Below are 25,372 nucleotides of genomic sequence, written 5' to 3' on the forward strand. Positions count from 1 at the left end.
GCCGCACGGCAGTGGCGTCAGCCAACTCCGTTGTTTTGCGTAGGGCCCTGTGGTTGAGACATTGGAAAGCAGATTCTCATTCCAAGAAGTGCTTAACCAATTTGCCTTTTTCTCGTGACCGATTGTTTGGAGAGCGTTTGGATGAAATCATCAAACACTCCAAGGGTAAGGACTCATCCTTACCGCAACACAGACAAAACAGACCCCAACAGAGGAAGGGTCAGTCTGGTTATCGGTCCTTTCGAGGACCGGGCAGGTCCCAATTCACCTCGTCAAAAAAGACTCAAAAGGACCAGAGACGCTCAGATTCTTGGAGGTCTCAGTCACGCCCAAAAAGGGCAGCCGGAGGAACCGTTGCCAAGACGGCGTCCTCCTGACTTGAGGTCTCCGATTCCCGCACCCGCGGTCGGTGGGAGGCTTTCCCACTTTGGCGACATCTGGCTGTCACACGTCAAAGACCGTTGGGTGAGGGATATTCTGTCTCACGGGTACAGGATAGAGTTCAGTTCTCGTCCGCCAACTCGTTTCTTCAGAACTTCTCCCCCACCAGACCGAGCCGATGCTCTGTTGCAGGCGGTGGCCGCTCTAAAAGCGGAAGGAGTGGTGACCTCCGTCCCTCTTCAGGAACAAGGTCACGGTTTTTACTCCAATCTGTTTGTGGTCCCAAAAAAGGACGGATCGTATCGGCCCGTCCTGGATCTAAAGTTGCTCAACAGACACGTAAAAGTCAGGAGGTTCCGGATGGAATCCCTACGCTCCGTCATAGCCTCAATGTCTCAAGGAGATTTTCTAGCATCAATAGATATCAAAGATGCGTATCTCCACGTGCCGATCGCACCAGAGCATCAGCGTTTCCTACGCTTCGTCATACACGACGAACACCTGCAGTTCGTAGCGTTACCTTTCGGTCTGGCAACAGCCCCCCGGGTCTTCACCAAGGTCATGGCAGCAGTAGTAGCTGTTCTGCACTCGCAGGGTCACTCGGTCATCCCGTATCTAGACGACCTGCTTATAAAGGCACCCTCTCAAGAGGCATGCCAACACAGTCTGAAGGTGGCACTAGACACTCTCCAGAGTTTCGGGTGGATTATCAACTTTCCAAAGTCTCATCTAACCCCGACCCAATCTCTGACTTATCTTGGCATGGAGTTTCATACTCTCTCAGCGATAGTGAAGCTTCCACTGGACAAGCAGTGCTCGCTACGGACTGGAGTGCAATCTCTCCTTCAGAGCCAGTCGCACTCACTGAGGCGCCTCATGCATTTCCTAGGAAAGATGGTAGCAGCAATGGAGGCAGTCCCGTTCGCGCAGTTTCATCTGCGCCCTCTACAATGGGACATTCTACGCCAATGGGACGGGAAATCGACGTCCCTAGACAGGACAGTCTCCCTCTCTCAGACTGCCAAGGACTCTCTGCATTGGTGGCTTCTCCCCACCTCATTGTCACAGGGAAAGTCATTCCTTCCCCCGTCCTGGGCAGTGGTCACGACGGATGCGAGCCTATCAGGGTGGGGAGCGGTGTATCTCCACCACAGGGCTCAGGGGATGTGGACTCTGGAAGAGTCCACCCTGCAGATCAATGTTCTGGAAATCAGAGCAATCTATCTTGCCCTGCGAGCCTTCCAACAATGGCTGGAAGGCAAGCAGATTCGGATTCAGTCGGACAACTCCACGGCGGTGGCGTACATCAACCACCAAGGGGGAACACGCAGTCGCCAAGCTTTTCAAGAAGTCCATCGGATTTTGACGTGGGTGGAAAGCAGAGCGTCCACCATATCCGCAGTTCACATCCCAGGCGTGGAAAACTGGGAAGCAGACTTTCTCAGTCGCCAGGGCATGGACGCAGGAGAATGGTCCCTTCACCCGGACGTGTTTCAGCAGATCTGTTGCCGCTGGGGGACGCCGGACGTCGATCTGATGGCGTCACGACACAACAACAAGGTCCCAGTTTTCATGGCACGGTCTCACGATCACCGAGCACTGGCGGCAGACGCCTTGGTTCAGGATTGGTCGCAATTCCGACTCCCCTATGTGTTCCCACCTCTAGCATTGTTACCCAGAGTTCTCCGGAAAATCAGGTCCGACTGCCATCGAGCCATACTCGTCGCTCCAGATTGGCCAAGAAGGTCGTGGTACCCGGATCTGTGGCATCTCACGGTAGGCCAACCGTGGACACTACCAAACCGTCCAGATTTGCTGTCTCAAGGGCCGTTTTTCCATCTGAATTCTGCGGCCCTGAACCTGACTGTGTGGCCATTGAGTCCTGGATCCTAGCGGCCTCAGGTTTATCTCATGAAGTTGTTGCCACAATGAGACAGGCTAGAAAACCATCCTCAGCTAAGATCTATCACAGAACGTGGAAGATATTCTTAGCGTGGTGCGTGGCTCAAGGGGTTTCTCCCTGGCCATTTGCATTGCCAACTTTTCTTTCCTTCCTGCAGTCTGGGTTGGAAAAAGGTTTGTCGCTTAGCTCTCTTAAGGGTCAAGTCTCCGCGCTATCCGTATTCTTTCAGAAGCGCTTGGCACAGCTTTCTAAAGTACGCACGTTTCTCCAAGGAGTTTGTCATATTGTTCCTCCTTACAGACGGCCATTGGAACCCTGGGATCTGAACAAGGTTCTCATTGCTCTCCAGAAGCCGCCTTTCGAGCCTTTGAAAGAGGTTCCCCTTTCTCGGCTTTCACAAAAGGTAGTTTTTCTTGTGGCGGTCACGTCTCTTCGAAGAGTGTCCGAGCTAGCGGCGTTATCTTGCAAATCTCCCTTCCTGGTGTTTCACCAAGACAAGGTAGTACTGCGTCCAATTCCAGAGTTTTCTCCCAAGGTGGTTTCTTCCTTTCATCTCAATCAGGATATCACTTTACCATCTTTGTGTCCGCATCCAGTTCACCAATTTGAAAAGGGTTTACATCTGTTGGACCTGGTGAGAGCACTCAGGATTTACATTTCTCGCACGGCGGCTCTACGCCGTTCTGATGCGCTCTTTGTCCTAGTCGCTGGTCAGCATAAGGGATCGCAAGCTTCCAAATCCACCCTGGCGCGGTGGATCAAGGAACCAATTCTTCACACATACCGTTCTGCTGGGCTTCCGATTCCATCTGGACTGAAGGCCCATTCTACCAGAGCCGTGGGTGCGTCCTGGGCATTGCGGCATCAGGCTACGGCTCAGCAAGTGTGCCAGGCGGCTACCTGGTCGAGTCTGCACACGTTTACCAAACACTATCAAGTGCATACCTACGCTTCGGCAGATGCCAGCCTAGGTAGACAGGTCCTTCAGGCGGCGGTGGCCCACCTGTAGGAAGAGGCTGTCTGACAGCCCGTTCATGTGGTATCTTTTTACCCACCCAGGGACTGCTTTTGGACGTCCCACTGTCTGGGTCTCCCAATTAGGAGCGAAAAAGAAGAAGGGAATTTTGTTTACTTACCGTAAATTCCTTTTCTTCTAGCTCCAATTGGGAGACCCAGCACCCGCCCTATTTGTTCTTAGGGTTTCGTTTTTCGGGTGCACATGTTGTTCATGTTGTTTCTTAAGTTCTCCGATCATGTTATCGGATTGAATTTGTTTTTGAAACTGTTATTGGCTTTCCTCCTTCTTGCTTTGGTACTAAAACTGAGGAATCTGTACTCCTACGGGAGGGTGTATAGCCAGAAGGGGAGGGGCCTTACACTTTTAAGTGTAGTTCTTTGTGCGGCCTCCAGAGGGCAGTAGCTATACACCCACTGTCTGGGTCTCCCAATTGGAGCTAGAAGAAAAGGAATTTACGGTAAGTAAACAAAATTCCCTTCGTTTCCTACAAGTAAAATAACTTGATGAAATGCAGGAGAAAATGGAGTAAAAAAATGCACATCAGTAAACAATATTCAATAGAAAATTACAAATGTTTATTAAAATGAGAATCCACAACCGTAGAACAACCAATGTCTATATTTAACAGTAAGTGATCCGTATATAGCAATTCATAGATAAGGCAAAGGACGCAAATAAAATAAACGGACCAGAAATACAGTCAGATGGTAATGACTAAATACCCCACATAGAGAGAGTAAAAGGGGAACCATTTGATCAAACGTCAAAAAAATTATTGTAGGTACACCAAAACATTACAACAGCAAACCTTAACTAGCATCACGGAGGTTCTAGCAAAGGGACAATATGACCAAATAACCGTCTATGATTAACCAAATATGACCAAGTAAATGCAGAGACCCCCGTGCATGCTAACCAATTAGGTAAAATATGTCGCGGTGTACAAAAAATAATTGACCATGATCCGATATACATCACCCATATACTCACAGTGTTGGGTAGTCAGAGGACAAAGGTTATCCAGAACAAAAGAAGACAGGAGCCCTAACGTACGTTTCGCTTCTTAAAAATAACCAAATACATGGCTTCCTCAGAGGTTACCTGAGGAAGGTTGCCGCTATTGTAATACTCTGCTAATTTTCCACCTTTTGCAAATGCAATATGGCGCCATGATTCCATGCACAGGACATAACTGGCATTGTGTTCACTCCCTGATATTAATCCAATACATATATTGTATGGACTGAGGAGTACTATGTAATTTCTCTTATTTTAAAAGGAGTAGTATGTATAATACCTGTCCTCAGGTGTACTATCCTTATGTACGCAGTAGGGTATGAGAGAGAAGTTAATAGACATAATAGGTTTTTATAATGGCCCAGATCACTGGTATGCATGGGACCCATATATTTCTGACTGTCCACTCCCAATCACTGCATGTTAGCAAGAAGTGTAAAGGACCCAGTTTGAGAGCTCATGTACCCCTACTTGTATACAGCATGGATAGCCTTTTACCCTAAGGTTTAGTAGGTATTGGTCCATCTGTTACCTAGATGCCCCCATATAAAGATCTGGCGACACTTGCTCCTTGGGATATTTGCTGGAATATCATTCACAGGATAGTCTTTGGAAACTTAAATCAGACAGGATACACGTGTCCGGCGGTTTAGCAGATTTTACTAACCATAGGACACCATGTTACGTGCACTTCCTCAATTAAGTGACTTGTTTGCTAGCTCAGCTCCGTGACTAAGGCCAGAGGTTGTGGCTGACTACCCAGTACTATATCACTGGCCTTGCTGACATCAACAGCTTGGTGTTTCCTATAGTGAAGAAACAGTAGAAAGCTGTAAAATATTAATGTGCTCTAACCATCATGCATATTCCTGCAGCCTACTGATATTAAAGGGAACTGCAGAAATGGCAATTTCCAAGGCTGGCCAGTATAAAGCTGGGTTTCTTCTGGCTGCTTCGCCATCTCTTTTTATGGAATTGGTATTTAAAGGGGTGGTTCACCCATTTTTTTATTTTCTCTATGAGTGTAACTTACCATTATAGGCGTTTTCTGCATTGGCCTCTATTTGCAGTTCTGGCACTGAGCGGCGCTATCCTGCACGCTCAGTGCCGGTCACATGACCCCCTGGTGCTGCGGCCGCTAGTATCCTTTTACGTCCCGTCAAGTTCCGGGCTCTCAAACTTGACGGTTATGTCAGGGATGCTGGTGCCACTCACAGTGATTGACTGGGCTGTGGGAGGTGACTACCGCACATCACAGCCCAGCATCGAGGGGAGGATCCGGAGGACGCCAGTGTGGAGCGGTGAAGAGGGCTGAGCGTCCGGCAGATTGGTGAGGCACGGGGCGCCAATGTGGAGTACAGGGGGGGTTTCTTCAGCTGAAATCCCCCCCCCCTGTCACGCAAGTATGTGATCACACTATCCGCCCGCTGTGCTCAGCTGTCAGGGGAGCCTGCGGTGTCGGCAGTGTGATCATGTGCTCCTACCAGCAGCACAGGTGACCGGACGCTGCATGGGACCAATTTGCTCCACTCTGTCACCTGCACAACAAGTCCCAGAGTGGAGACAGTTGGTGACATGCTATGCTCTGACACCTAGTGTGCTATGTGTCACTATCTTTCTCCACTCTTGGACTTGTTGTGCAGGTGACCGGATGATACATGTCACTAACTTGCTCCACTCTGTGACTTCTGCTGCATAGTACCAACTTTCTCCACTCTCACCTGCACAACAAGTCCCAGAGTGGAGACAGTTAGGCTATGTGCGCACGTCGCGTAAAAACATGCAGTTACGCTGCGCTTTGTAGCGCAGCGTAACTGCATGCGTCCTGCGTCCCCTGCACAGTCTATGGAGACTGTGTAGGGGCCGTGCGCACGTGGCGTTTAAGAGCGCAGCGCTTCGACTACTGCCGAAGCGCTGCGCAAAAAGAAGTGACATGTCACTTCTTTCCTGCGCTTTGCCGGCAGCTCCTGCACGGTCTATGGCAGGAGCTGCAGGCAGAGCGCATGGAATCGGCGCTCACTACGGACATTTCTTCAGCGATCTAAAGCGCACATGTTCTCTTCAGATCGCTGCAGAAATTTCTGCAGGGCTTGTACGCAACGTGCGCACATAGCCTTAGTGACATGTAGCATCTGGTCACCTGCACAACAAGTCCCAAAGTAGAGACAGTTAGTGACATGCTCTTCTCTGACCCATAGTGTGCTACATGTCACTAACTGTCTCCACTCTGGGACTTGTTGTGCAGGTGAGAGTGGAGAAAGTGGGTCCTATGCAGCAGAAGTCACAGAGTGGAGTAAGTTAGTGACATGCAGCACACTATGTGTCAGAGCAGAGCATGTCATCGCTCTGCTCTGTCACCTGTCCTGCTGCATGGGACCAACTGTCTGCGCTCTGTCACCTGCACAACAAGTCACAGAGTGGAGCAAGTTGGTGAGAGAGCACCTCTCTCCACACCCCCTTCCCCCCCCCCCACTCTTCCCCCCCCCGGCCCCACTCTTCCCTCTCTCTCCCCCCCCCCCTCTTTTCCCTCCCTCCCTCTTCCCCCCCCCCTCTTTCCCTCCCCCTCTCTCTTTTCCCTCCCCCCCCCCGTGGAGTGGTGAGAGGGAGTAATAAACATGGAGTCCCTGTCTGTGTATTTATTTCTAATAAAGTATTTTTCTCTGTGTGATGTCTTTTTTTTTTTTTTTTTTTTTTTAACCCTTTTATTGGAGATTCTTAATGGCTGGGTCAAACTAGGCCTGACATTAAGAATCTCGGGCTTTATACCAGCTGGTAAAACATTGCTGGTATTAACCCCTTATTACCCAGCGTGCCACCTGCCACCAGGGCCACTGGAAGAGTTGGATATAGCGCCACAAGATGGCGCTTCTATGAAAGCGCCATTTTCTGGGGCGGCTGTGGACTGCAATTCGCAGCGGGGGCCCCAGAAAGCTTGGGCCACCCTGCACTGTGGATTCCAATCCCCAGCTGCCTAGTTGTACCTGGCTGTACACAAAAAAAATGAGCGAAGCCCACATCATTTTTTTTTATTTTTATTTTTTTTTTTTAAATTATTTCATGAAACTCATGAAATAATTTAAAAAAAAAAAAAAGGGCTTCCCTATATTTTTGGTTCCCAGCCGGGTACAAATAGGCAGCTGGGGGTTGGGGGCAGCCAGTACCTGCCTGCTGTACCTGGCTAGCGTACAAAAAATATGGCGAAGCCCACGTCATTTTTTTAAAAACATTTTTAGGCAAAAACCTTTTAATATTAAAAAAAAAAAAAGCTTCCCTGGATTTTCCATGGCCAGTGAAGGTAACACCAAGCAGCGGGGGTTAGCAGCCAGTAGCTGCTTGGGTTACCCTTAGCAATAGAAAATGCAGCGGGAGCCCACACTTTTTTTTTTTTTTTTTTTTTTTTTTTTTTTTTTTAACCCTAACCCTAGGGTTAATGTGTTTGGGTTTTTTTTTTTCTTTCTTTAATGAAATTTTTTTTTTAAAAAAAAAAAAAAAAAAATCGACATGGGCTTCGCCCATCGAGCACCAGAGCGTTTTACTGCTCACTCATGCCTATTCCTGACTCCAGTGTCGGCCGATTACTTGTTCTGTCCCCCTGCATCCATCGCAGTGTGTGCGGGCTGTGAGGTCACCTGAGTTCAGTCCAGTACTGGAGTCAGCTGATCTGAACTCAGCTGAACTCCAGCCCGCACACGCTGCGGTGGATGCAGGGGGACACAGAACAAGTAAGGCCTAAGCCACACAGCGAGAAAAACAGTGTGAGTGGAGTGCGATAAAACATCACATTCCATTCAGACCAATATTAGCCTGTGTGTCAGCACACATGAGCAATTATTTTCTCAGCCCTAATCGGACCGAGAAAACAATCGCAGCATGCTGCAATTGTAATGCAAGACTCTTTTACCCATTCAAGTGTATGGGGTGAGAGAAAAATCGCACTGCATTCGTGGTACACCGGTGAACCGCAAGTGCAGAACGAGAATCGCAATAGCCAACTACGGAGGAGAGAGGGAGATAAATCCCTCCCACCCCTCCTCAGTGCCGGCCCGCCCGCCCTTCCGCAGCGCTGGCCCGCCCCTCCTGATTGCCGGACTGCCCCCCGCAGCTGAGGTCCGCTCGCACAGTCGGACCTCAGTCGCAGGGACACACACATGACACTCAGCTCTGTTGTACTGCCAGCGTGAGCCGAGTGTCATGTGAGGGAATCGCAGTAATCCCCGTGTGGCCCCAGCCCGTCATGTGAGGGGATCGCAGTAATCCCCGTGTGGCCCCAGCCTAATCGTCCGACACTGGAGTCTGCTGATCTGAACTCAGCTGAACTCTTGACCACACAGCCCGCACACGGTCACACGTGATCAGCAGCGGGCAGTGACTGCTGTTAACCTGCATATATCGCAGCGTGTGCGGGCTGTGAGATCATGAGCCAGCTGACTCCAGTGCCGGCCGATAAATTCTGTGTCCCGCTGCAAAACGATTCGGTAAAATAACGGTTGCATGCGCTGCACATTTAATGCACAGTATCCAGTCATATGCGGTTTGCGGTTGTTTGCCTACAAGCAAAAAAACGCTGATGTGAAAGTAGCCTTCAAAATGCATGCCACACGGATGATACGGACGACAGAGACTAGGCAAAAGGGGAAAAAGCAATCTCATCACCCCTTCATTATTATTTTTTCCCCCAATTATTTTTTTCACATGTTGCGCCGGCTAATAATCATAATTTCTGTATACATACATACATACATACATACATACATACATACATACATACACACACAGAGACACGCACGCACACACACAGAGACACGCACACACACACACACACACACAGAGACACGCACACACACACGCACACACACACACAGGCACGCACACACACACACAGAGACACGCACACACACACACAGAGACACACACGCACACACACAGACTATGAACTATATGAGAACAAGCAGAAGATAGCTGCTTTCTTCCCCTGGTTGTGCAGAGCTGGGAGCTTCTGCTGTCTCTGCTGTGATTTCTCTGTGCATCCACAGGGAAGAGGCAGGGAGGAGACTTTAGGTGGAGAGCTGAGTGGGTGTGTTAGATACAGTGGGTGTGTTAGGTACAGCCCTAGAGCCACAAAGAATTATGGGAGTTGTAGGAACTGAACCCAGGAAGTCAGAAGATAGATTAACCCCAGCAGAGCTGGAGCCAGCAATGAGGATGTGCTGCTAGAGTACGATAAAAGGTAATATTGCTGAAAAAACATAATAGATGTGTAGAGAGGCACATATTAGCAAGATTGATCAGAAAAAAAAAAATCAGTTTTGGGAACTGGACAACTTCTTTAACCCTAGAACGTGCAACCCTAGAAATCTACCATAGAAAACAAGTAACCTATCAGGCCTGCGAGGCCCCAGGTATGCGTTCTAGGGTTAAGCAGTCCCACACCTGATTACAAAACCATAAAGTGAAGTGATCTGAAATGTTAAAATCCTATTTAAAAAAATAAATAAAAATAATATATATACTTTTTATTTTTTCCATGCAGGTCGGCCTGATATACATGTTTAACTTAATTGTTGGCACAGGCGCCCTCACAATGCCCAAGGCCTTTGCCAATGCAGGCTGGTTAATAAGCCTTATTCTCATCATCTTCTTGGCGTTTATGAGGTGAGTACACAGCGGGCCAGCACCATACTGCGTTATTTTGATATCTTGCGCCACCCTAGGTAGGATTTAGTGTGGTCGCTTGTAGAGTTCTGTAGCTAATGCTTAAAGAGCTACAGAAGATTTAGATATAAATCTCTAATCTATACAGAGGAAAAATGGATACCAAGTAGAGATGGTGTGTATCGATTCGCCCAACCCAGTCCATTGGCCGCATCGGTAAACTGTGGCCGTTGGGCAGTAGCTTTGAGAACCGCCTCTTCCTGTCATCATCCGTTCCTTTACTTTTGATTAGCTGGCCTGGTACGATGTCACATCTGCATCACACTGCAACAATGACCTCATGCCAGGACAGCTAATCAAAAGAAGAGGTAGGAAGTGGATATCGGGGCTTCTATCCAGCAGTCACAGATTACTGATGTACCCACTGAACCAGTTCCTGCAGATCGAATCAATTGACACTATTTCTCATTACTGATATGCAGAGATATGTATGGATATGTATAGAAAAAGGAGCTCTGACCTACATAATAATAAAATATGTAAAATATCGCATCATAATGACTCCTTAAAGGACCTGGGCACCGCATATGTGAAAGTAGCCTAATGATTCATTTTTCTAATGTATCAATATGTAGGTCAGCGTTCTTTTTGCTATTACATGCGCTACTTCCCCAACCACAATTATAGGGTTCAATAATTCCAGCAGACACCAGTAGGAGTGTAGGAGCGAAGTGCTACGTATTTATCGTGTTCAATGAGGGCTGTAATTATGTGAATGCAGTATGTTCTCCCGGTTGATGGCTACAGTGGCATGCAAAAGTTTGAGCACCCCTGGTCAAGTTTACTGATATTCTGAATAATTAAGCAAGTTGAAGATGAAATTATCTGTAAAAGCCATAAAGTTAAGGATAACACATATCCTCTGCATTTTAGACAAACAAAAAAATATATATATTTTTTACATTTTTAAATTCACAACAAAAAATAAAGTTGGCCAATGCAAAATATTGGGTACCCTGCATGGTTAGTATCCTGCAGCACCCCCTTTGGCAAGTATCAAAGCTTGTAAATGTTTTTTGTAGCCAGCCAAGAGTCTTCAATTCTTGTTTGAGGGATTTTCATGCTTTCTTCCTTGGAAAAGTCTTCTTGTTCTGTAAGATTACTGGGTCCTTTGCATGCATTGCTCTTTTGCGGTCTAGCCACAGATTTTCAATGATGTTCAGATCAGGGGACTGTGAGGGCCATTGTAAAACCTTCAGCTTGTACCTTTTGACATAGGCTAATGTGGATTTTGAATTGTGTTTTAGGATCCTTATCAATTTGTAGAAGTCATCCTCTTTTCAACTTCAGATTTTTTACAGATGGTGTTATGTTTGCTTGAAGAATTTGTTAAACTTTAATTGAATCCATTCTTCCCTCTACCCGTGAAATGTTCCCAGTGCCATTGGATAGAACACAACCCAAAGCATGATTAATCCAACCGCATGCTTAATGGTTGGCGAGATGTTCTTGTCATGACATTCTGTCTCCTTTTTTTTTCCCAAACATTTGGTTTGATCATTGTGGCCAAGGAGTTCTATTTTAACCGCATCAGTTAACACGACTTGTTTCCACAATACATCAGTCTTGTTTAGATGTTATTTCGCATACATCTGATGCTAAATTTTATGGTTAGGACGCAGGAGAGGTTTTCTTCAGATGACTCTTCCATGAAGGCCATTTTTCTGTAGGTGTCTCTGAACAGTAGAACAATGTACCACAACTCCAGAGTCTGCTAAATCTTCCTGAAGGACTTTTGCAGTGAAGCGAAGGTTCTGATTTGCCACTCTAGCAATCCTACGAGCAGCTCTCACAGAAATTTTGCTTGGTTTTCCAGACCTTATCCTGACCGCCACTGTTTCTGTAAGTGCCATTTCTGAATTACTTTTCGAACTGAGGAAAGGGCAACTTGAAAACGCTTTGCTATTTTCTTCTAGCTTTCTCCTGCTTTGTGGGCCTTCACCATTTTGATTTTCAGAGTGCTAGGCAGCTGCTTTGAAAAACCCATGGCTGTTCTTTTATTTGCACAAGGTTAGAGGAAGCTGGTTTTTTATAAAGCTGTGAAATTTGCATCACCTGCCCTTTCCTAACTCTGATCATGAACAAGCCACAAACCTAACAGGTCTGAAATGATAGTCAAAGTTATCTGAGCGCACAAATCTCCAAGGGTGTTCAAACTTTTGCATTGGCCCATTTTCATTTTTGTAGTTTTTAAAATGTTAAAGATGAAAATATTTTTTTTTGTTCTTGCCTAAAATATAAAGGAAATGTGTCATCTTTAACTTTATGCCTTTTAGAGATCATTTCATTTTCAACTTGATTAACTGTTCACAATAACTAATTTTGACCAGTGGTGCTCAAACTTCTGCATAGCACTGTACATCTATATTTTCTCACAAATACTGAAAAATCATTAGGACATGCTATAACTTACTAATCAGTGAATATCTGACCACTGGACCCTCAGACCTGAGACTTTTTGACTTTATTATTTTTTTTGTCAAATGTATTGTCTCTCACAAAGGAGGTGTTTAGTATGAATTTATTGCTTTAGGGGATTGCTCAGAATTAGAAAAACATGTTTTTGTTCCAAAAGCTGCACCACACCTGTATATGTATGTTTTCTTCATCGTTCCTTATGGGAGACCCAGACCATGGGTGTATAGCTTCTGCCTCCGGAGGACACACAAAGTACTACACTAAAAAGTGTAGCTCCTCCCTCCTAGCATATACACCCCCTGGATAACCAAATATAGCCAGTTCAATGCTTTGTGTTCAGGAGGCACACATCCACATTCATGCATTCTCATCTGATTTTCATTTTAAAGAGTTTGAAGAAAAGCGGGTCCAAGCCTGGACTCCCGGCATGTCCCTTCTCACCTCACTGTGTCGGCGGTGTTGTTAAGGTTGATTTCAAGGCTGGAGCCTTACATGCCGCGCTCCTTCACCATCCCTCGGGCTCTGGCTTGAAGTGGGAGCCAGCACGGTTCTCACTGCTTTGCAGGAGACCGGTCTCCATCTGCAGCCCTTTCAGGACCCTGCCGGACGGAGCACTCATCCCTCAGGGACCTGGCCCTGCGTCTCACAAGCGAAGTATTGAGACGTTATTGTCAGGGGGTCCCTTGTACTTTAATGTTGGGGAGAGTGTGTTTTGTACCATTTGTGACATTTCTGGCCGGTTCTCCGATTTTCACCAGAGAACCGCGCCGAGGGTGCCTGAGCGCCGGCCGCATTGTAAAATTTAGGCCCCGGCTTCGGCCGCGGCCTAGTTTCGTTTTCACTGCCCCTGCATGTCAGTCATGCAGAGGGACAGTGCGGCGCCGCCCACCGGCCGTTCAGCTCAGGGGAGGACACTCCTCTCTGAGGAGATGTTTCCCTCCCCTGTATATCCCCTTGGCCCTCCGGTTCCCACTCTTGGACTAGGCCCCGTCCCCCCTCCTCACTCCGGCGCCATTTTATCAGCGTTCTCACACTGATCGGCGCTGGCTGCTGCATCTCTTCAATCTGTCTGGGGGTCCGAGCTGTGGAATCCGGAGGGCACACAAAACGGTCTGGTAAGCCACAACCTCTGGTTGTGGACATTCTTATACACTCTCTGGGGGTCATTCTGAAGGAGTGTATTCTTTACTGCAGAGCCTCCACCTCAGCAGCATGTCTCACACTAGGAGCAAGGCTGCAAGTCTGTACTCAATATGCACTGCATGTAAGCTCGTACTGCCTGAACCGAGCACATATCCTCATTGTGATGCCTGCTCTAACATGGTGGTGCCTCAGCCTGGAGTCTCCCCAGTGGTCCCTCCGGCTGCTCCGGCCCCGGTGGCTGAACCCCCGGCTTGGGTAGAAGTGTTTTCTAAATCTATCTCCCAGTCCTTCGCCGACTCCATGGGACAGTTGTCCCGGACTCTGCTAATCTTGCATCAGCCCCCTTTTCAGGGCGCCTCTGCTGCTTCGGCTCGCTCTGCAGAGCTCACAGAGGATTTTTCATCTGCTCCCAGACCCCGTCCTCCTAAGAGGAGACGCAGGGACCCCTCTCCTTCCTCGTCCCGCGGCTCCGATTCACGAGCCGACCCGCAGGACGAGGAGGATATCTTTACTGGGGGCTCGGACGCTACCTCCATGTGCCCCATTGATCTGTCCGAGGGTGACGCAGATGTGAGTGATTTGATTGCGTCCATTAATTCTGTACTGGACCTCAATCCGCCAGCATCAGAGGAGCAACCCTCTCTGGCAGAAAAGCACCAGTTTACCTTGCCTAAGAGAACAAGGAGTGTGTTCTTTAACCACTCCAGTTTTCAAGCCACTGTGTCCAAGCCCAGAGCCTGTTCTGACAAACGCTTCCCAAAGCGTGGTTCTGACGACCGTTATCCTTTTCCACCAGAGGTGGTCAAGGAGTGGGCTCACTCACCAAAGGTAGACCCTCCGGTGTCTAGACTCTCAGCCCGGACAGTTGTATCTGTGGCTGATGGCACCTCACTTAAGGATCCCACTGACCGCCAGGTTGATCTCCTGGCCAAGTCTGTCTATGAGGCGGCAGGGGCCTCGTTCTCCCCATCCTTTGCAGCAGTGTGGGCTCTCAAAGCCATCTCTGCTTCCCTAGAGGAGATGCATTCCCTCACTAGGGACTCTATGCCTGAATTGGTTGCCTTAACTTCCCAGGCTTCAGCCTTTTCAGCCTACGCCATGTCTGCCATGCTGGAGGCCTCTCACCGCACTGCGGTGGCCTCCGCTAATTCCCTCGCTATCCGCAGGATCTTGTGGCTTCGACAGTGGAGGGCAGATGCTTCCTCAAAGAAGTACCTTGCTGGGCTCCCATTTGCTGGGTCCAGGCTGTTCGGTGAACAACTGGATGAAATAATTAAGGAGGCTACTGGCGGGAAGAGTACTTCCTTGCCACAGACTAAAACCAGGAAACCTGTCCAGGGCAGGAACCAGTCGAGGTTTCGTTCCTTTCGTTCCTCTAACTGGTCGTCCTCTAAGCCCTCGGCCTCGTCCACTAACTCAGCCAAGGACCAGAAGCCCACCTGGCGCAAGAAGCCGCGTCCACAAAAGTCCGCAGGAGCTGCTGCCACCAAGGCAGCCTCCTCTTGACTATCTGGCCGAGCCAGCAACGTCCTTGGTCGGTGGCAGGCTCTCCCACTTTGGCGACGTGTGGTTTCAACACGTCTCCGATCAGTGGGTGCGGGATATCATCTCCCACGGCTACAGGATAGAGTTCTCTTCCAGCCCGCCAAACAGATTTTTTCTGTCAACTCCCCCCTGCTCCAAGGCCGCCGCCTTCTCTCAGGCCGTGGCATCCTTGCAGGCCAGCGGAGTGATTGTACCGGTTCCCGCCAGGGAACGGTTCAGAGGTTTTTACTCAAATCTCTTCCTAGTCCCCAAAAAGGACGGTTCCTTCCGGCCCATCCTGGATCTCAAGCTTCTCAACAAGCATGTTCAGGTGCGGCACTTTCGCATGGAGTCACTGCGATCAGTCATTGCCTCAATGACCCAAGGAGATTTCCTGGCATCCATCGACATCAGAGATGCCTATCTGCATGTGCCAATTGCAGTTTCACACCAGCGTTGGCTACGTTTTGCAATCGGAGAGGAACATTTCCAATTCGTGGCTCTCCCCTTCGGGTTAGCCACGGCCCGCCCAGTATTTACCAAGGTCATGGCAGCAGTGGTTGCGGTTCTGCACCTCCAGGGGTTGGCAGTGACTCCTTACCTGGACGACCTTCTTGTCAAGGCTTCATCCAGCGCAGACTGTCAGCGGAGTGTCTCGCTCACTCTCGCCACTCTTGTTCAATTCGGGTGGCTTGTCAATCTGCCCAAGTCCACTTTGACCCCGACCCAAGAACTCACGTACCTAAGGATGCAATTCGAGACTCTGCCGGCACTTGTCAAGCTGCCCTTAGTCAAACAGCAGTCCCTCCATCTGGCGGTGCGCTCTCTGTTGAGGCCCCGCCGTCATTCCATCAGGCACCTCATGCAGGTGCTGGGTCAGATGGTGGCGTCAATGGAAGCGGTTCCCTTTGCCCAGTTCCATCTGCGTCCTCTGCAGCTGGACATTCTCCGCTGTTGGGACAAGCGGACTTCTTCCTTGCACAGGTTGGTGGCTCTGTCGCCACAGACCAGGAGCTCTCTTCAGTGGTGGCTTCGGCCCCTCTCTCTGTCTCAGGGATGCTCCTTCCTGGCCCCGTCCTGGGTGATCCTCACCACGGATGCCAGTCTATCCGGCTGGGGAGCAGTATTTCTCCACCACCGAGCACAGGGCACTTGGACTCCGTCCGAATCAGCCCTCTCGATCAATGTGCTGGAAATCAGAGCTGTGCTCTTAGCTCTCGTAGCCTTTCACCACCTGTTGGCGGGCAAGCAGATTTGAGTCCAGTCAGACAACGCGACAGCAGTTGCCTACATCAATCACCAGGGCGGGACTCGCAGCCGCCTGGCAATGTTGGAGGTTCAACGCATCCTTCAGTGGACGGAGGACTCCAAGTCCACCATATCCGCAGTCCACATCCCAGGCGTAGAAAACTGGGAGGCAGATTATCTCAGCCGTCAAACCGTGGACAACTGCGAGTGGGCTCTGCATCCGGCAGTGTTCCGGTCGATCTGCCGCAAGTGGGGAACTCCGGAAGTGGATCTAATGGCATCCCGGCACAACAACAAGGTCCCGGTTTACGTGGCTCGCTCCCACGATCCTCAGGCCTTTGCAGCGGACGCTCTGGTTCAGGATTGGTCCCAGTTCCGTCTGTCTTACGTGTTTCCCCCTCTAGTTCTCTTGCCCAGAGTCCTGTGCAAGATCAGAATGGAGGGCCGTCGGGTCATACTCATTGCTCCAGACTAGCCCAGGCGAGCTTGGTACCCAGACCTGCTCCGTCTGTCCGTAGAGGTGCCGTGGCATCTCCCGGACCGCCCAGACCTTCTCTCACAAGGTCCGTTTTTCCGCCAGAATTCTGCAGCTCTCAGATTGACGGCGTGGCTCTTGACTCCTGGATCCTGACGGCTTCCGGCATTCCTCCCGAAGTCATCTCCACTATGACTCAGGCTCGGAAGTCTTCCTCGGCCAAAATTTACCACAGGACTTGGAGAATTTTCCTGTCCTGGTGTCGTTCTTCCGGCCACGCCCCTTGGCCTTTTTCCCTGCCGACCCTTTTGTCCTTCCTGCAGTCTGGTCTGCAGCTAGGACTATCCCTCAATTCCCTCAAGGGACAGGTCTCGGCTCTGTCAGTGTTGTTCCAGCGGCGTATCGCCCGGCTGGCTCAGGTGCGTACCTTCATGCAGGGCGCATCTCACATCATTCCGCCTTACCGGCGGCCTCTGGATCCCTGGGACCTTAATCTGGTCCTCACGGCCTTGCAGAAACCCCCTTTTGAGCCACTTAGGGAGGTTTCTTTGTCTCGTCTTTCACAGAAAGTGGTCTTTCTAGTGGCCATAACTTCCCTCAGGAGAGTCTCTGATTTGGCTGCGCTCTCCTCGGAGTCACCTTTTTTGTTTTTTCACCAAGACAAGGTGGTTCTTCGTCCGTCTCCGGACTTTCTTCCTAAGGTGGTATCTCCTTTCCCCCTTACCAGGACATTTCCCTGCCTTCCTTTTGTCCGGCTCCTGTTCATCGGTTTGAGAAAGCGTTGCATACTCTGGATCTGGTGCGGGCGCTCCGGATCTGTGTCTCTCGCACCGCTGCTCTTAGGCGGTGCACCTCTCTCTTTGTGCTGACCACTGGTCAGCGTAAGGGCCTCTCGGCTTCTAAGCCGACCCTAGCTCGCTGGATTAGGTCGGCCATTTCCGATGCCTACCAGTGTACTCAAGTGCCTCCCCCGCCGGGGATCAAGGCACACTCGACCAGAGCTGTCGGTGCCTCTTGGGCTTTCAGGCACCAGGCTACGGCTCAGCAGGTCTGTCAGGCTGCCACTTGGTCCAGTCTGCATACCTTTTCGAAGCACTACCAAGTGCATGCTCATGCTTCGGCAGATGCGAGCTTGGGCAGGCGCATCCTTCAGGCGGCTGTCACCCATTTGTGAAGTTAGGTTTCGCCTACTTCTCAGTTTTCTGTTTATTCCCACCCATGGACTGCTTTGGAACGTCCCATGGTCTGGGTCTCCCATAAGGAACGATGAAGAAAAAGAGAATTTTGTTTACTTACCGTAAATTCTTTTTCTTATAGTTCCGACATGGGAGACCCAGCACCCTCCCTGTTGCCTGTTGGCAGTTTTCTTGTTCCGTGTGTTTTCACCGGCTGTTGTTGTAGACAGAGGTTCCGGTTGTTCCGGGTTTTGCTCTATCTCTACTTGTGGGTGGATGTCCTCCTTCAGCTTTTGCACTAAACTGGCTATACAGTTAGGTCCAGAAATATTTGGACAGTGACACAATTTTCGCGAGTTGGGCTCTGCATGCCACCACATTGGATTTGAAATGAAACCTCTACAACAGAATTCAAGTGCAGATTGTAATGTTTAATTTGAAGGTTTGAACAAAAATATCTGATAGAAATTGTAGGAATTGTACACATTTCTTTACAAACACTCCACATTTTAGGAGGTCAAAAGTAATTGGACAAATAAACCAAACCCAAACAAAATATTTTTATTTGCAATATTTTGTTGCGAATCCTTTGGAGGCAATCACTGCCTTAAGTCTGGAACCCATGGACATCACCAAACGCTGGGTTTCCTCCTTCTTAATGCTTTGCCAGGCCTTTACAGCCGCAGCCTTCAGGTCTTGCTTGTTTGTGGGTCTTTCCGTCTTAAGTCTGGATTTGAGCAAGTGAAATGCATGCTCAATTGGGTTAAGATCTGGTGATTGACTTGGCCATTGCAGAATGTTCCACTTTTTTGCACTTTTTTGCTTTGGCTGTATGCTTGGGGTCATTGTCCATCTGTACTATGAAGCGCCGTCCGATCAACTTTGTGGCATTTGGCTGAATCTGGGCTGAAAGTATATCCCGGTACACTTCAGAATTCATCCGGCTACTCTTGTCTGCTGTTATGTCATCAATAAACACAAGTGACCCAGTGCCATTGAAAGCCATGCATGCCTATGCCATCACGTTGCCTCCACCATGTTTTACAGAGGATGTGGTGTGCCTTGGATCATGTGCCGTTCCCTTTCTTCTCCAAACTTTTTTCTTCCCATCATTCTGGTACAGGTTGATCTTTGTCTCATCTGTCCATAGAATACTTTTCCAGAACTGAGCTGGCTTCATGAGGTGTTTTTCAGCAAATTTAACTCTGGCCTGTCTATTTTTGGAATTGATGAATGGTTTGCATCTAGATGTGAACCCTTTGTATTTACTTTCATGGAGTCTTCTCTTTACTGTTGACTTAGAGACAGATACACCTACTTCACTGAGAGTGTTCTGGACTTCAGTTGATGTTGTGAACGGGTTCTTCTTTACCAAAGAAAGTATGCGGCGATCATCCACCACTGTTGTCATCCGTGGATGCCCAGGCCTTTTTGAGTTCCCAAGCTCACCAGTCAATTCCTTTTTTCTCAGAATGTACCCGACTGTTGATTTTGCTACTCCAAGCATGTCTGCTATCTCTCTGATGGATTTTTTCTTTTTTTTCAGCCTCAGGGTGTTCTGCTTCACCTCAATTGAGAGTTCCTTAGACCGCATGTTGTCTGGTCACAGCAACAGCTTCCAAATGCAAAACCACACACCTGTAATCAACCCCAGACCTTTTAACTACTTCATTGATTACAGGTTAACGAGGGAGACGCCTTCAGAGTTAATTGCAGCCCTTAGAGTCCCTTGTCCAATTACTTTTGGTCCCTTTGAAAAGAGGAGGCTATGCATTACAGAGCTATGATTCCTAAACCCTTTCTCTGATTTGGATGTGAAAACTCTCATATTGCAGCTGGTAGTGTGCACTTTCAGCCCATATTATATATATAATTGTATTTCTGAACATGTTTTTGTAAACAGCTAAAATAACAAAACTTGTGTCACTGTCCAAATATTTCTGGACCTAACTGTATTTGGTTATCCAGGGGGTGTATATGCTAGGAGGGAGGAGCTACACTTTTTAGTGTAGTACTTTGTGTGTCCTCCGGAGGCAGAAGCTATACACCCATGGTCTGGGTCTCCCATGTCGGAACTATAAGAAAAAGAATTTACGGTAAGTAAACAAAATTCTCTTTATTCTAACTCCGCCCTGTTCACTTCAGTCAAGCTGGACTGCAGTACCAGGCACAACCCATGGGCAAGTGTGGCGCTGTTTCTTACACCAGTTATGTTTATTAATCCTGTACAGCAATGGCTTTTGTGTCTCTATTTATCGGACAGTGGCTTAATTTCACATTTCGATGAACTTTGTTTTACTTCTTTCTAGCTATATGACAACAACCTTTGTTGTTGAAGCTATGGCTGCTGCTAATGCCCAGTTACGCTGGAAGAGATGGGAAAAGGAGGTGGTGAGTTTATCTGTAAAATAATCAAATATTTTTTTTTTCTTTCACAGAATCCAGCCATGACAAATTTCTTTTTTGTTATTGAGACATCAGAATTTAAGTGGAAAGGCAGATGAGGCTGAGGGGCTATTTGTAGATCTGAAGCCTCTGTCACTCCAGCTCTATTCCCCTCCCAGCTCTGCCTTGTTCTGTCTGACTGACAGCCTCTATGCTGCATGACTTGTGGCCAAGGAGCTATTAGAGCTGGAGTGACAGAGGCCCCAGATCTACAACAGCTCTTCAGCCTCATTTGTATGTTAGACTGTGATTTCCCAGTAGTGGAGGAACGGACTGGTTATGGAAAAGTATTGCTGGACTTGTCTTAGAGCTACATGTCGTATAAATAGATTGGGGAGTTAATTCCTGCTGACAGATTGCCATTAACCCCTTCAACCCCGGGCGTTGCTTTTTATTTATTTATTTATTTTTTTTTTCTCCCGTCAATCTTGCCATATGAGGGCTTGTTTTTTGCGGGACAAGTTGTACTTTTAAATGAAACCATAAATTTTACCATATAGTGTACTGGAAAACAGCAATAGAAAAAAGTATGATTGCACAATAGTTTTTGGGATATTTTATTCAGTGTTCACTATATGGTTAAACTGATGTGTCTGTGTGATGTCTCAGGTCGGTACGAGTTTGTAGACAACAAACATGAATAGGTTTACTTTTATCTAAGGGGTTAAAAAAAATTCTCAAGATTGTTAAGGCTCGGTTTTTGCGCCATTTTCTGAAAACCGTAGTGTTCTCATTTTTTTCGGGATCTATGGCACAGTGACTACTTATTTTTTGCGTCTCGAGCTGACAATTTTAATGGTACCATTTTTGTGCATATGCTACGTTTTGATCGCCTGTTGTTGCATTTAGCGCAAAATTTGTGGAGACCAAAAAACGTAAGTTTGGCATTTGGAATTTTTTTGCCGCTACGCCGTTTACTGATCAGATTAATTGATTTTATATTTTGATAGATCGGGTGTTTCTGAATGCAATGATACCAAATATGTGTATATATGTTTTATTTCTTTATCGTTCCTATGGGAGACCCAGACCATGGGTGTATAGCTACTGCCTCCGGAGGACACACAAAGTTACTACACTCAAAACGTGTAGCTCCTCCCTCCTAGCATATACACCCCCTGCTAGCCAGTCCTAGTTTCATGCTTTGTGTTTCAGGAGGATCACACACACATGCATTCTCTGATTTTGATTTTTGATTTTTCCTTTTGGACAAAGATTTGGAAGAAAAGCGGGTCCAGTCTGGACTCCCGGCATGTCCCTTCACACCCCACTGCGGGGCTGCTGTTAAGGTTGATTTCAGGGCTGTATCCCTTTCATGCCGCGCTCCTTCACCATCCCATGCTGGGGCTCTGGCTTGAAGTCGGAGCCAACACGGTTCTCACTGCTTTGCAGGAGACCGGTCTCCATCCGCAGCCCTTTTGCAGGACCCTGCTGGACGGAGCTATCACCCCCCAGGACCCTGGCAACCTGCGTCTCACAAGCTAAGTATATGAGACGTTATTACCACAGAAAGTGGTCTTTCCAAGGGTCCTTTATGTTTATTTATTGGGGGAATGTGTTTTATGTTTGGTGTTAACATTTCCGGCCGGTTCTCCAGTTTTCACTGGAGAACCGCGCCGATGGTGCCTGCACGTCGGCCGCATGTTTTACTCTAGGCCCCGGCTTCGCCTGGGGCCTAGTTTCGGTTTCCACTGTCTCTGCATGTCAGTCATGCAGAGAGGCAGTGTAGCTCCGCCCAGCGGCTGCGCAGCACAAGCGAAGGGACACTCCTCATTGAGGAAAGATTCCCTCCCCTGGCTACCTCACTGACAGAATCCTTTTGCCGCTCTCAGAGTAGGCCCCGCCCCCTCTCCTCGCTCCGGTCGCCATGTTCTCAGCGTTCTCTGTGCCTGCATGGGCACAGAGATTCCACAGTGTGACAAGTGGGGACCTGGGCTGAGGGACCAGGGGGCACAGACATGTCGTTTTGAACGATTGGCAGCCACAACCTCCGGTTGTGCAGCTGCTTGTTTTATCTGTTTATATATGCTGGTGGCCAGTCTTGACAGAGCCCCCACCTCTGCAGCATGTCTCACAGAGCAGGGCTGCAGGCTGTTTTTATTATTCACTGCAAGTAGTCTCGTACGGCTGTACCGAGCTCATAACCACTGTGGCCCCTCAGCTTGGAGGCTCATTAGTGGCCCCTCCATCTGCTCCGGTTTCGGTGGCTGACCCCTGAGGGAATCCTATTTCCAGGAGTCGGCTGTCCCGGCATCTGCTGAGCTAAAGTTCCCTTCTCAGGGCGTTTTCTGCTTCAGCTCGCTCAATAAAGCTCACAAACGACCCTCCTTCTGGGCTCAGATCCCGTCCTCCTGACAGGGAGACGCAGGGTCCCCTGTCCTTCCCCGTCCCGCAGCTCCGATTACGAGCTGACTCACTGGACGAGGAGGATGTCTCTACCAGGGGCTCGGACGCTACTTTATGTATTGATCCGTCCGTCCGTGACGCAGAGGCGAATGATTGGATTGTGTCCATCCACCTGTATCAGTGGAGTATTCCCCACTGGCAGAAAGGCATCAGTATACCTTTAACAGGATGAGGAGTGTGTCCCTTAACCACTCCAGTTTTCACCCTGCTGCGTCCAAGCTCACAGCCTGTCCTGCAGACCCCAAAGCGGGGTTCTGCTGCCTGTTTCCCCCTCCCATCAGAGGTGGTCAAGGAGTGTACTCATTCGCCAAACGTGGCCCCTCCGGTGTCCAGACTTTCAGCCCGGATAGTTGTATCAGGGGCTGACAGCACCTCTATAAGATCCCACGGTACATTAATTTTGTACTGGACCCCAATCCGCCGGAGTTACCTTGCCTAGGAGAACACAAAGTGTGTTCCTTAACCACTCCAGTTTTCAGGCCCCTGTGACCAAGCCCAGGGTCCGCTCTGACAGTCGCTTCCCATGAAGCGTGATTCTGAGGAATGTGTTTCCCCTGTCCACCAATGGTGGTCAAGAAGTGGGCTCATTCACCTCAGGTGGCTCAGCCCGGACCGTTATGTCAGTGGCTGATAGCTCCTCACTTAAGGTTTTGCGGTCCGCCCGGTTGTCCCTTGGGCCAAGTCGGTATTGGGGCGGCAGCAGCTTCGTTTTCCTCAGCTTTACAGCAGTGCGGTTCTTTTGTACCTTCTCTGCTTGTCTGGAGGAGATGCATTCCCTCACAGGGACTCTATGCCCAAGACGGTTGCCCGAACTTCCAGACTTCAGTCTTTTCATCCTATGCCAGATATGCCATGCAGGACACCGCACGGCGGTGGTCTTGGCTACTTTCCTCGCTATCCGCAGGCTCCTGTGGCTTCGGAAATGGAAAGCAGATGCCTCTTTAGGGGTTCCTTGCTGGGCTCCCCTGTGGTGGGACCAGTCTCTTCGGAACCAACTGGATGAAATTCAGGAAGCCCTTGGCGGGGAGAGTTCTTCCTTGCCACAAACCTAAACCAGGGAACCTGTCCAGGACAGGAATCAGTTGAGGTTTTAGTGGTTTCCGTTCCTCCATCTGATCGTCATCTAGCTCGGTTTTGGTTCATAGCACCAAATGGCTTGCAGCTGCGTCTTCAGAAGGCCGCAGGAGTTGCTACCACGGAGTCAGCTTCCTCCGAGCTATCTAGCCACGCCAACCACCTCCTTGGTCGGTGGCAGGCTCTCTCCACTTGGTGACGTATGGCTCTACCACGTCTCCGTTCAGTGGGGCCGGGATTATATCTCCCATGGCTACAGGGTGGAATTCTGTCCACCCGCCAAACAGATTTTTTTCTGTCAACTCCTCCCGGCTCCAAGGCCGCCGCCTTCTCACAGGCCGTAGCATTTCTTGCAGGCCAATGGAGTAATTGTACCGGTTCCCGACTGGGAACGGTTCTGAGATTTTTGCTTAAATCTATTTCTAGTCCCCGAAGAGGGCGGTGCCTTCCGACCTGGATCTTTAGCTTTTCAAGCATGGTCAGGTGTGGCGTTTTCACATGGAGTCTCTGTCTTGTTCCGTGTGTTTTTCACCGGATCAATCAAGAACCCAAGGAGATTCCCTAGCAGCCATCGGCATCAGAGATGCCTTTCGACAGGGGTCAATCGCAGTTTCACACCAGCGTTGACTACGTTTTGCCATCGGAGTGGTCCAATTCGTGGCTCTTCCCTTAGGGTTAGCCACGGCCCCTCGAGTATTCTCATTAGGGCTGCTGTGATTAGGGTCCTGCACCCTTAGAGATTGGCAGTGATCGTTTGCCCTGGACGGCCTTCTTCTCGGGGCTTCATCCAGTGCGGACTCTTAGCAGAGTACTTCGCTTACTCTCGCCACTCTTACCTATTCGGGTGGCTTGTCATTCTGTCCAAGTCCACTCTGACTTCGACCCAAAGGTTCTCAAGGACGCAATTCGAGACTCTGTCGGCACTTGTGAAACTGCTCTTGGTCGATCAGTAGTCCCTCCTCTGGCGGTCGACGTCGTTCTATCAGACACCAAATAAGGTGCTGGTCAGACGGTGGCGTCAAGGAAAGCGATTCCTTGCCCAGTTTCTCCTGCGTCCTCTGAGACTGGAGTTTTTCCGCTGTACACGCGACCTCCCTCCTTCCACGGAGTGGTGGCTTCGCCACTGTCCAGAGGCTCGTTGCAGTGGTGATTTCGGCCACTCTGTCTCAGGGATTCCTGGCCCCGTCCCGGGTGATCCTCACCAGGATGCTGGTCTTTCCGCCTTGGGAGCAGTATATCTCCACCGTGGAGCGCAGGGCGTTGGACTCTGTCCGAATCAGCCCTCTGGATCAATGTGCTGTAAATCAGAGCTGTATTTCTAGCTCTCTAAGCCTTCACCATCTGTTGGCGGCTAGGCACATTCGAGTCCAGTCGGACAACGTGACAGCGTTTTCCTACATCAACTTCCAGTGCGGGACACTCAGCCGCCTAGC

At 49.1% G+C, this 25,372-nt stretch overlaps 1 protein-coding gene across 2 annotated transcripts in view; it reads left to right on the forward strand.

The window, feature by feature from the left end:
• The window catches only part of SLC38A12 (solute carrier family 38 member 12), a 91,179-nt gene that overhangs the window by 19,974 nt on the left and 45,833 nt on the right, over positions 1-25,372 (forward strand). For both annotated transcript variants that reach the window (XM_075349655.1, XM_075349654.1), the window contains exons 3-4: positions 9,850-9,971; positions 20,324-20,402. In XM_075349655.1, the coding sequence (XP_075205770.1) occupies positions 9,850-9,971; positions 20,324-20,402 (201 nt within the window). The remainder of the gene's footprint in view (positions 1-9,849; positions 9,972-20,323; positions 20,403-25,372) is intronic.

This window comes from Anomaloglossus baeobatrachus, chromosome 5, assembly GCF_048569485.1.
Source record: "Anomaloglossus baeobatrachus isolate aAnoBae1 chromosome 5, aAnoBae1.hap1, whole genome shotgun sequence".
NCBI classification, from domain to species: Eukaryota; Metazoa; Chordata; class Amphibia; order Anura; family Aromobatidae; genus Anomaloglossus; species Anomaloglossus baeobatrachus.